General features: G+C 49.5%; 1 protein-coding gene across 1 annotated transcript; it reads left to right on the forward strand.

Annotated features, from left to right (window-relative positions):
• Positions 1 to 15: 15 nt before the first annotated feature.
• Positions 16 to 12,162, forward strand: LOC140420419 (uncharacterized). Its single transcript, XM_072504428.1, has 2 exons — positions 16 to 108; positions 6,247 to 12,162. Exon 2 carries the CDS (start codon positions 6,606 to 6,608, stop codon positions 8,115 to 8,117), a length of 1,512 nt encoding a protein of 503 aa, XP_072360529.1. The 5' UTR covers positions 16 to 108; positions 6,247 to 6,605; the 3' UTR covers positions 8,118 to 12,162.
• The last annotated feature ends 242 nt before the right edge of the window (positions 12,163 to 12,404 follow it).

Raw genomic sequence — 12,404 nt, forward strand, 5'->3', positions numbered from 1 at the left:
GGGTTGGATGACCGGAAGGACTCTGGTCCTCCAAGGCAATCCGCGCGGGCTTTGTGTGAATGGAGCTTGGACGTCACAGACTGAACCTTCCTCCTGTCTCCAACATCTGTGAGTCACTCTTTTATTGTCGTCACAATTATTACAGAAACCAATTTACAAGGCTCCAGGCCTCATTACACTTCAAATTGACGATTAAACACGTCAAATTGATGATTAAACAGTCACTTTACACAAAACAGCTGCAAGGCACAAGGCCCAATTACATTTCACAATAACGTTGGAACAGTCATTGAACACAAATAGCTGCAAGGCACAGGGCCGAAATACGTTTCCAGATACCAATTAACCAGTCACTTATCACAACCAGCCACAAGGCACAGGCCCTACACATAGTTCAAGTAACAATCGAACAGTCGCATCACACGAACAGTCGTGAGGCACAAGGCCTCGAAACCAAACGACCATTCCAAAGAAAAAAGGAACAAAAAAACCACAAGACACAAGTACATTTCGAGGTGACGACCTCTAAACACATAAGACAAGCAGTCGCGAGGCACAAGGCCCCGATACAATACGGCCGCTTCGGAAACAAGTATGACCCACAGGGCCTCGATACATTTTAACAGTGTCATATCAAACCCAATCATCAGGCACCAGGCCTCAATTCACCCCAGAAAAGATTTAACAGGATAGAATCAATCACCGAACACTAATCCCCGCTCACCCACCCCCGTTCACCCCGCCCTGCAGCCGACACCCCGGGGGAAAGGCCCCTCCTCGCTAAGAGCACAGACCACCGGAGAGCCAGACCCGGGCGCGGCGGAGGAGAGAGGGTTCCTCCCTCCTGGACCCCGCCCAAAGGCTCGGGACCATTAGGAGGGAGAGCAGTTTCGCACCAACTAGCGTTCCACCACAATTACTAATTACCATTTCAAGGAAACCCGAAATGAGTTGAATGTCATAGGCTGCTAAAGAAAACGAAGGCAAAGAAAACATGAAAACAAAATCCCTTAGTACTCATAGAAAAGTCCATAAAAAAAAGAGTCCATTAATTTTGCACGTTCCACATCATGACCCCAGCGCTCCAGCCGAAATTTCACAAGGAACAACATGTCCTCAAAGTCCTCCAATGGCAGCGGCCAGAGTCGCTCCAATGTTGGCAACAGTCGACAACAGGGAGGAAAGTCCCAGAGTCAGTCCCAACCGCCCACAGGGCGTCCAGGGGGCGCCGAACCCCCGGAGACCCCAGGAACGGCAGCAACCCACCCCGGGCTGCAGGCCGCGGGCCGCCCATCGGGTATCCACTCCCGGTTCCGACCCGCCGCTTCCAGCAGCCTATCCAGCTGCCATCCTTCCTCCATTCCTTCGTCCTCCATTGGGCGAACTCAAAACCGCCGACAGCAAACCTCGCAGTCCGAAGCAGCGTCTCCGCAGCTCAACCGCTGACTTGAAACACGAGTGGTCGCAGTACTCCGAAACCGGTCTTCTCCCCTTCCCTCGGGGACCAGGAGCAATGGGCGCCGAGTTGCTGTTTCACCCCATCCAGGAAGCTCCCAGAGGCGGCCTGCCTTTCGAATCGGCCTGGGGGCGGACACCAAGCTCGCACACAACCGCCCAAGCCTCCTCCACTTTTCACCCCAGGAGTTTGGACAGTGTCGGCGTAGCTCCCACAATCCCCCACGCTGGGGAACCCGCTCTATCCGCCGCACGGGCGGGTGATCAGGTACTGCGCATGTCCAAGGGTGAGGGGAAGCTGCACATGTGTGGAGGAAAGCCCAGCCCTGACCTTCCTGTGAGGTGTTGGCTAATGGATAGAGTTAGGACCGGAAGGACGCTGGTCCTCCAATCAGCGCGGGCTTTATGTGAAAGGAGATTGGGCTTCACACAGACTGAAACATCCTCCTGTGTCTCCAACATCTGTGAGTACCTCTTTTAATGTCGTCACAATTTTCAACACAGACTCATTTACAGGGCACAAGGCCCAATTACACTTCACATTAACGATTCAACAGTCACTGAACACGAAACAGCTGCAAGGCACAAGGCCCAATTACACTTCACATTAACGATTAAACGATCACTGACCACAAAACAGCTGCGAGGCGCCAGGCCCAATTACATTTCACGACAACGTTGTAACAGTCATTGAACACAAACAGCTGCAAAGCGCAGGGCCGAGATACATTTCCAAATACCAATTAACCAGTCATTTATCACAACCAGCCGCAAGGCACAGGCCCTACGTGTAGTTCAGGTAACAATCAAACAGGTTCATAACTCGAACAGTCGTAAGGCACAAGGCCATGAAACCAAACGACTGTTTTAAAAGTAAAAAGAAACAAGGAGACACAAAGCACAATTACATCGAGGCATCAACCTCCAAACACATACACAAGCAGTCGCGAGGCACAAGGCCCCGAAACCATACGACCACTCCAAAATAAAGTAAAGAAAAGAGAAATAAAACCCAAAAGTACAACACACGACACAGGCACGTTTCAAGGTAACGACTCTAAACACAAAAGACAAGCAGTCGCGAGGCACAAGGCCCCGATACAATACGGCCGCTCCAGTTACAAATATGACCCACAGGGCCTCAATTCTTTTTAACAGTATCATATCAAAACCCAATCACCAGGCACCAGGCCTTAATTTACCCCAGAAATGGTTTAACGGGGTAGAATCCATCACCGAACACTAATCCCTGCTCACCCACCCCCGTTCGCCCCGCCCTGCCGCCGACACCCCGGGGGAAAGGCCCCCCCTTGGCTGAGAGCACAGACCCCCCCGGAGAGCCAGACCCGGGCGCGGCGGAGGAGAGAGGGTTCCCCTCTCCTGGACCCGCCCGAGGGCACAGGACCATTCGGAGGGAGAGCAGTTCTGCACTAACCAGCGTTCCACCACAATTACTAAATACCATTCCGGAGGACCGAAATGTGTTAAATGTTATAGGCTACTAAATAAAACAAAAGCAAGGAAAACAAGAAAGCAAATCCCTCATTATACATAGAAAAAGTCTGCAGAAAAAGTCCATTAATTTTGCAAGTTCCATAACACAGCACCGGCGCTCTTGCCGAAATTTCACGAGGAACAACATGTCCTCAAAGTCCTCCAATGGCAGCAGCCAGAGTCACTCCAATGTTGGCAACAGTCGACAACGGGGAGGAAAGTCCCAGAGTCAGTCCCAACCGCCCACAGGGCGTCCAGGGGGGCCGAACCCCCGGAGACCCCAGGAACGGCAGCAACCCACCCCAGGCTGCAGGCCGCGGGCCGCCCATCGGGTATCCACTCCCGGTTCCGACCCGCCGCTTCCAGCAGCCTATCCAGCTGCCATCCTTCCTCCATTCCTTCGTCCTCCATTGGGCGAACTCAAAACCGCCGACAGTAAACCTCGCAGTCCGAAGCAGCGTCTCCGCAGCTCAACCACTGACTTGAAACACGACTGGTCGCAGTACTCCGAAACCGGTCTTCTCCCCTTCCCTCGGGGACCAGGAGCAATGGGCGCCGAGTTGCTGTTTCACCCCATCCAGGAAGCTCCCAGAGGCGGCCTGCCTTTCGAATCGGCCCGAGGGCGGACACCAAGCTCGCACACAACCGCCCAAGCCTCCTCCACTTTTCACCCCAGGAGTTTGGACAGTGTCGGCCTTAGCTCCCACAATCCCCCGCGCTGGGGAACCCGCTCTATCCGCCGCACGGGCGGGTGATCAGGTACTGCGCATGTCCAAGGGTGAGGGGAAGCTGCGCATGTGTGGAGGAAAGCCCAGCCCCTGACCTTCCTGTGAGGTGTTGGCTAATGGATAGAGTTAGGACCGGAAGGACGTTGGTCCTCCAATCAGCGCGGGCTTTATGTGAAAGGAGATTGGGCTTCACACAGACTGAAATGTCCTCCTGTCTCCAACATCTGTGAGTAAAACACTTTCTTTTCTCCCCCTGTCCATTTCTTGTCTCATTCTCACCTTCAATTGGTCACTTGCAGCAACTGAAGGGAAAGGAAGTCAATCCAGGGAGGGTGCAGACTCTGAAAAGCTTGGCCCAGGTCTCTCTCTCTGAAAGACATTGACATCCTTTGCTCCCTCAGCTTGACACATTTATTTGTCTGGCTAAAATTATGGTCTCTTTCCTAATGTTCACATTTAAAGGGCTGGTTTCCCCAGGAGATGGCTGACATTAAAGGGAACAGTAAACAGGACAAACCAAACCAATTACTTTCCTGTCGGAATACTCTCCACCATCAGCAAAGTGATGGAAGGGGTCATTAACAGCGCTATCAAGTGGTACTTACTCAGCAAAACCTGCTCACGGACGCTCAGTTTGGGTTCCACCAGGGTCACTCAGCTCCTGTCCTCATTCCAGCCTTGGTTCAATCATGGACAAAAGAGGTGAATGCCAGAGGTGAGAGTGACTGCCCTTGGTATCAGGGCAGCATTTGACCGACTATGGCATCAAGGAGCCCCAGCTAAACTGGAGTCAGTGGGAATCGGGGGAAACTCTCCGCTGGTTGGAGTCATACCTGGCACAAAAAAAGATGGTTGTAGTGGTTGGAGGTCAATCATCTCAGCTGCAGGAGTTCCTCAGGGCACACTCCTAGGCCCAACCATCTTTAGCTGCTTCATCAATGACCTACCTTTCATCATAAGGCCAGAAGTGGGGATGTTTGTGGATGACTGCACAATCTTTAGCACCATTCATGACTCCAGATAATGAAGCAGTCCATGTCCAAATGCAGCATGTCCTGCACAGTATCCAGATGTTGGCTGATAAGTGGCAAATCACATTTGTGCTACACAAGTGCCAGGCAACGACCATCTCCTACCAAGGAGGATCTAACCACTGCCCCTTGACATTAGCATTGGTGAATCCTCCACAACCAACATCCTGAGGGTTATCATTGATCAGAAATTGAACTGGACTAGCCATATTAATATGGTGGCCACCAGGGCAGGCCAAAGGCTACAGCGGCTAACGCACCTCCTGACCCCCAAAGCCTTTCCACCATCTACAAGGCACAAGTCAGGCATGTAACAGAATAATCACTACTTGCCTGGTTGAGTGCAGCTCCAACATGCTGCTCTACACCATCCAGAACAAAGCAGCCCGCTTGACTGCTCCACATTCCATGAATATTCAAACACTCCACCACCGACGAACAGTGGCAGCCGTGTATACCATCTACAAGATACACTGCAGTAACTCACCAAGGTTCCTCCGACAGCACCTTCCAAACCCACAACCACTACTATCTAGAAGGCCAAGAGCAGCAGATAGTTGAGAACCCCACTACCTGGAGGTTCTCCTCCAAGTCACTCACCAGACAGACTTGGAAATATATCGCCCTTCCTTCATTGTTGCTGGGGCGACATCCTGTAACTCCTTCCCTGACAGCACAGGGTGTGTACCTACAACTCAAGGACTGCAGCGGTTCAAGAAGGCAACTCATCACCACCTTCTGAAGGGCAACTAGGGATGGGCAATAAATGCTGGCTTAACCAGCGACTCCCACATCCCGTAAATGAATTTTAAAAAATGTTATATTGCACAGAGATATATCTAGTGTTATATAGAATGTATTAGATATATTATTGATGGTTCTGTAATGAAATACATGTATTATTAGTTCTACCTACATTATATATTTCCAGTGATACAGTCATTGCAGCACTTATGGAATCCATTTGGGAACTCAAGTCAATGCTGACTCTCTGTACAGCAATCCAGTCAGTGCCATTCCCCCTCGATATCCCTGTTCCCCTGAAAGCTTATTTTCTTCATATATTATTTTGAATTATTGATCATCTCGACTTCCACAACGCTTGTGGGCAGTGAGTTCCCTGTCATGACCACTCCATGACTAAATAAAGTTCTTCCTCAGAATTTCCCTATCTCTAATCAGTAAATGTATTTATATGGAGATTCTCTACTCTTGTACAGGTTTTAGTGAGTTTAGATTTGTTGATCAGCACCTTCAGGAAAATTGGGAGGGAAAGTAAGTGAATATAGGTCTCTCTGTCCAGGGTAGGAAGCAGTGAGCTTGGATTTGTCAATCAGCCTGAATCGGCACCTTCAGGAGAATTGGGAGGGGGAATATTAGCTACAGCAGAGTGAGAATGGAGGGAGAGTGTGTGGGATTGAGATTAAGAGTATTTCAGGGAAAGAGAGAGGAAAGAATGTTCGATAGAAACTAGAATTGTCTGTTCTGAGTTTCTATCCTGTACTAACAATGATTACTGTTGTAAAATCTGTTTGCAGGAAGTTCGAACAAGAGGAGTTTGAGGCCGAGCTCTCAAACTAAATATCACGTCAAGAACTGACTGAGTCACTCAATTCTTGGGATCATTGGCCTTTGAATCTAGTAGGAGAAATGTTTGTCTATTCTGTCTGCTTCAAGAGATTTTAAACATCAGTGTGTCTGGAAAAGCACTGAGACACACACACACACCCGTGTGAGACTGTTACAGAGCACTGACTGTGGAAAGAACTTTAACCAGTGACACAGCCTGAACAAATACTACACCATTCACAGAAGGGAGAGACTGTACATGTGTTCTGTGTGTGGCCGAGTCTTCAACTGATCATCCAACGTGGTGAGACGCAAGATCACCCGGACCATGGAGAAACCATGGAAATGTGAGGATTGTGGGAAGGGATTCAGAGCCCCGTGCGAGCTGGAAAGGCATCAACGCAGTCACACTGGAGAGAGGCCTTTCACCTGCTCTCAGTGTGAAAAGGGATTCACTGAAATGGGCAACCTGCGGAAACACGAACGAGTTCACACTGGAGAGAGGCCTTTCACCTGCCCTCAGTGTGAAAAGGGATTCACTAACATTAGCAGCCTGCGGACACACGAACGAGTTCACACTGGAGAGAGACCTTTCACCTGCCCTCAGTGTGAAAAGGGATTCACTGACATTGGCAGCCTGCGGAGACACGAACGAGTTCACACTGGGGAGAGGCCTTTCACCTGCCCTCAGTGTGAAAAGGGATTCACTGACATTGGCAACCTGCGGAGACACGAACGAGTTCACACTGGAGAGAGGCCTTTCACCTGCTCTCAGTGTGAAAAGGGATTCACTGACATTAGCAGCCTGCGGACACACGAACGAGTTCACACTGGAGAGAGGCCTTTCACCTGCCCTCAGTGTGAAAAGGGATTCACTAACATTGGCAGCCTGCGGCAACACGAACGAGTTCACACTGGGGAGAGGCCTTTCACCTGCCCTCAGTGTGAAAAGAGATTCAATTATATTGGCAACCTGCGGCAACACGAACGAGTTCACACTGGAGAGAGGCCTTTCACCTGCTCTCAGTGTGAAAAGAGATTCAATGTCATTGGCAGCCTGCGGCAACACGAACGAGTTCACACTGGGGAGAGGCCATTCACCTGCTCTCAGTGTGAAAAGGGATTCACTAACATTGGCCACCTGCGGAGACACGAACGAGTTCACACTGGAGAGAGGCCTTTCACCTGCCCTCAGTGTGAAAAGGGATTCACTGAAATGGGCAGCCTGCGGAGACACGAACGAGTTCACACTGGAGAGAGACCATTCACCTGCTCTCAGTGTGAAAAGAGATTCAATTATATTGGCAACCTGCGGAAACACGAACGAGTTCACACTGGAGAGAGGCCTTTCACCTGCTCTCAGTGTGGAAAGGGATTCACTAACATTAGCAGCCTGCGGAGGCACGAACGAGTTCACACCGGGGAGATGCCATTCACCTGCTCTGACTGTGGGAAGGGATTCTTTCAGTTGTCCGACCTGCAGAGTCACCAGAGAGTTCACACCGGGGAGAAGCCGTTCATCTGCACTGTGTGTGATAAGGGATTTGCTCATTCATCCCACCTGCTGAAACACAATGTCAATCACACCAAGAGCAGGCCCTTTAAATGCTCTGACTGCAAGAGGGGTTTCAAAAGCTCTCAGCTACTGATGTCCCACCAGCGCTTTCACTCTGAGGAGAGACCGTTCAGCTGCTCTCATTGCACAAAGAGCTTCAGTACCTCATCCAACTTGCGGAGACACCAGCGAGGTCACACTGGGGAGAGCCCGTTCACCTCGCCGACTGGGAAAAGATTCACTTGGTCATCACTTGCTGAGCCACAACGTCACTCACACCAATGAGAGACCCTTTTAAATGCTCCGACTGTGGGAGTGGGTTTCAAAGCTCTTGGGTACTGATGGAACACCAGTGCATTCACACTGAGGAGAGACCGCTCAGCTCCTCTCACTGCGACAAAGAGGTTTCAAACATCATCCACATTGCGGAGACATCAGCGAGTTCACACTGGAAAGAAGCCATTCACCTGCTCTCACTGGGGAGGGATTCACTCAGTCGTCCAACACGCTGAGACACCAAAGGGTTCACAAGTGATGATGGGTTAGATTCTGCTGTTATTCCTGCTGTTAATCACATCCAGGACTGAACCTGGAGTGGGTGGAGGGATTTGTCTCCTCGTCAACACCTGGTGCTCGGATGTGGCGACCCTGGGGAACTACTGATCCCTGGACCTGGAATACCTGACTGTGAAGTGCCATCCATACGGCCTTCCATGGAGTTCACTTCTGCCATCATCACGGCGGTCTACATCCCACCCCAGGCGGAAGTGAAGAAGGCGCTTGATGAATTGTAACCGCTATAAATAACAATGAAACAGAATACCTGGCGGCCTTGTTCATCGTGGCCGGGGACTTTAACCAGGCCAACCTCAAGTGTGTACTGCCAAAATTCCACCAACACATCTCCTGTCCCGACAGGGGCCCCAACATCCTTGACCATTGCCACACAAACATCAAGGGCGCCTGATGATCCATCCCCTGACCGCACTTCGGAAAATCGGACCACAAGATGGCGCTCCTTCTCTCGGCGTACAAGCAGAAACTTGAACGGGAAAATCCGGTTAAGAAGGTTGTGCAAATGCTGGTCTGAGGCAAAAGAGCTCCTACGTGACTGGTCCATATTCAAGAACTCGGCAGTTAGCCGAAACGAGTATGCCAGCACCATCACAGGCTTCATCAGCAAGTGTGTAGAAGATTGTGTGTCAAAGAAGGTAGTACGTACGTTACCCAACCAGAAACCATGGCTTAATCGGGAGATTCACTCCCGACTGGTCTGAGGCGTTCAAGTCAGGCAACCCTGACCTGTACAAAAAAATCTAGGTACAACCTCTGCAAAGCCAACAGGGATACCAAGAGACAACAGAAGAGTTGTCCAGACTAAGCGAGAATCATGGACTCTCATCGATTGTGGCAAGGCGTAAACAACATAATGCGCTAAAAAGCAAAGCCGAGTAGAATCTTTTGCAACAGTGCACCCCTTCCCAACAAACGCAATGCATTCTATGCTTATTTCGAGCAGGAAACCAACAAACCTTTGTCATCTGCCCCAGCAGCCTTGGACACGCCCATGCCCACCGTCACAGCCTCCAAAGTCAGATTGGCCTTCTTGAAAGTGAAGCCTCGGAAAGCGACAGGTCCTGACGGGAGTCCCTGCCATGCACCCAGATCATGTGCGGACATCCTCAACCTTTCCCTCCTCCGTTCTGAGGTTCCCACCTGCTTCAAGAAGACCACCATCATACCGGTGCCAAAGAAGAACCAGGCAACGTGCCTCAATGACATCGATCATTATGAAATGCTTAGACCACAGCTGGAGTAATGTGTGCAGTTTTACTCCCCTTACCTTAGGAAAGGTATTGCCACAGAGGAACAGCAACAAAGTTTCACCAGACTTGTTCCGGGTTTGGTAGGACTGTCCTATAAAGAGAGATTGGGGAAACTAGGCCTCTTTTCTCTCGAGTTTCAAGGAATGAGAGGGGATTTCATTGAAACTTACAAAATCCATAAAGGAATAGACAGGGTGGGTGCAGGTGAGCAGTTTCCCCTGGTTGGAGAGTCTAGAACCAGGGAACACAATTTCAAAATAAGGGGGAAGCCACTTAGGACGGGTCTCTGAGGAGACATTTCTTTACTCCTCGGGTTGTGAATCTTTGGAATTCTCTACCCCAGAGGGCTGTGGAAGCTCAGTCACTGAGTGTGTTTCAAGCAGAGACTGACAGATTTCTTTTTTTTTTGTTTAATAAATTATTTTCTTCTAATTAAGGGGCAGTGGAGCGTGGCCAATTCACCAATGCTGCACATCAAGTTCGGTTGTGGATCTGAGACCCACAAGGCACTAGGAGAATGTGCAAACTCCACATGGACAGTGACCCAGGGCCAGGATCGAACGCAGGTTCTTGGTGCCGTGAGGCAACAGTGCTAACCACTGGGCAACCGTGCCACGCAACTGACAGATTTCTAAATATCAATAACCCATATGGATATGGAGATAGTGTGGGGAAAAAGACATTGAATCATAGGATCATAGTATTTACAGGGCAGAAGGAGGCCATTTGGCCCATTGAGTCTGCACCGGCCCTTGGAAAGAGCACCCGACCAAAGTCCACACCCCCACCCTATCGCCGTAACCCAGTAACCCCACCCAACCTTTTTGGACATTAAGGGCATTTTAGCATGGCCAATTCACCTAACCTGCACATCTTTAGACTGTGGGAGGAAACCCACTCAGACACCTGGAGAAAGTGCAAACTCCGCACAGATAGTAACCCAAGCCGGGAATCGGACCTGGGACCCGGGAGCTGTGAAGCAACTGTGCTAACCAGTGTGCTACCATGAAATGGATGATCAGCCATGATCGCATTGAATGGCGGCGCAGGATCGATGGGCTGAATGGCCAACTCCTGCTCTGATGCTCCAATGGTATAAAGATCGGTAGGAAAGTAAACTGTGAAGAGGACATAAGGAGAAGGATAGAGGTAGGTTATGTGAGTGGGAAAAGATCTGCCAAATGGAGAATAATGTGAGAAAATGAGAAATTGTCCATGTTGCCAGAAGAATAAAACAGTTTCTGATCTGAATAGTGAGAGATTGTAGAGCTCTGAGACTCCGAGGGATCTGGGTGTCCAAGAGCATGAATCACAAAAAGGGAATTGAATACAAAAGTAGGGAGGTTGTGCTTCAGTTATACAGGACATTGATGAGTCCACATCTGGAGCACTGTGTATAGTCTTGCTATCATTTAAGGAAGGATGTAAATGTGTTGGAAGCAGTTCAGAGAAGGTTTACTGGACTCGTACCTGGAATTGGAGGCTGGTCTTATGAGGAATGATTGGACGGGCTGGGCTTGTGTCCGATGGAGTTTAGGTGACTTGATTGAACCGTATCAGATCCTGAGGGGCCTTGACAGGGTGGATGTGGAAAGGATGTTTCTTCTTGTGGGAGAATCTAGAAATTGGAGTCACTTTAAAAGTAACAACTTGCCTATTTAAGGCAGAGGAGAACTTTTTTCTCTCAGAGTTGGGAGTCTTTGGAACTCTCTTCCTCAAAGGGCAGTGGAAGCAGAGTCTTTGAATATTTTGAAGACTGAGTTGAATAGATTCTTGATAAGCAAGGGGACGAATGGTTATCGGGGGGAATGTGGAATTGAGGTTACAATCAGATCAACTTATTAAATAGTGGAGCAGGCTCGAGGGGCCGAGTGGCCTACTCCAGCTCCTAATTCATATGTTATCACATCCTTTATAATAGATTGTAGCATTTTCCCTCCTACTGATGTCAAGCTAATGGGTCTGTGGTTCCCCGTTTTCTCTCTCACTCCTTAAATAGTGTGGTTACATTTACTACCTTCCAATCTGCAGGAACCATTCCAGAATCTATAGAATTTTGAAAGATGATCACCAATGTATCCACTATCTCTCCAGCCGCCTCTTTCAACACTCTGGGATGGAGAGCAGCAGCTTTTGGGCATTTATTAACTTTCAACCACATTAATTTCTCCAGTATTACTTTCTCACTAATACTAATCTCTTTCAGTTCCTCGTGCTCACTGGTCCCTTGGTTCTCTCGTGTTTTAGGACAATTTCTGTATCTTCCTCTGTGAAGACAGACACACATTGTTTAGTTTCGCTGTAATTTCCTTATTCCCCATCATAAACTCTTCTGTCTCTGCCTGGAATGGACCCACATTGGTCTTTGCGAATCTTTTCCTTTTCACATTTTATAGGAACTTTTTCAATCGTTTTTTTATGTTTCTAGCCAGTTTGCTCTCGTATTCTATTTTCTCTTTGAGTTTCTTGATCCTCCTTTGTAAATACTAAAACAAGTTTCCAATCCTCAGGGTTACACTTATTTTGGCAACTATATGAGTGATAAGGGGCGTCATTCTCCGACCCCCCGCCGGGTCGGAGAATGGCCGTTGGCCGCCGTGAATCCCGCCCCCGCCGAAGTCTCCGAAGGGAGAAAAGTCGGCGGGGCGTTAATGGCGCCGCTGCCGCGGAGAATGTCACGGGTCTGCGCAAGGCAGCCGATTTTCGGCCTGCCGATATTCTCCCTTCCGGATGGGCCGAAGTCCCG

Source organism: Scyliorhinus torazame, chromosome 5 (genome assembly GCF_047496885.1).
Source record: "Scyliorhinus torazame isolate Kashiwa2021f chromosome 5, sScyTor2.1, whole genome shotgun sequence".
NCBI lineage: Eukaryota > Metazoa > Chordata > Chondrichthyes > Carcharhiniformes > Scyliorhinidae > Scyliorhinus > Scyliorhinus torazame.

What these genes read in the sequence shown, in the direction of transcription:
- LOC140420419 (XM_072504428.1), top strand. Translation starts at nt 6,606, where the DNA reads ATGGAGAAACCATGGAAATGTGAGGATTGTGGGAAGGGATTCAGAGCC.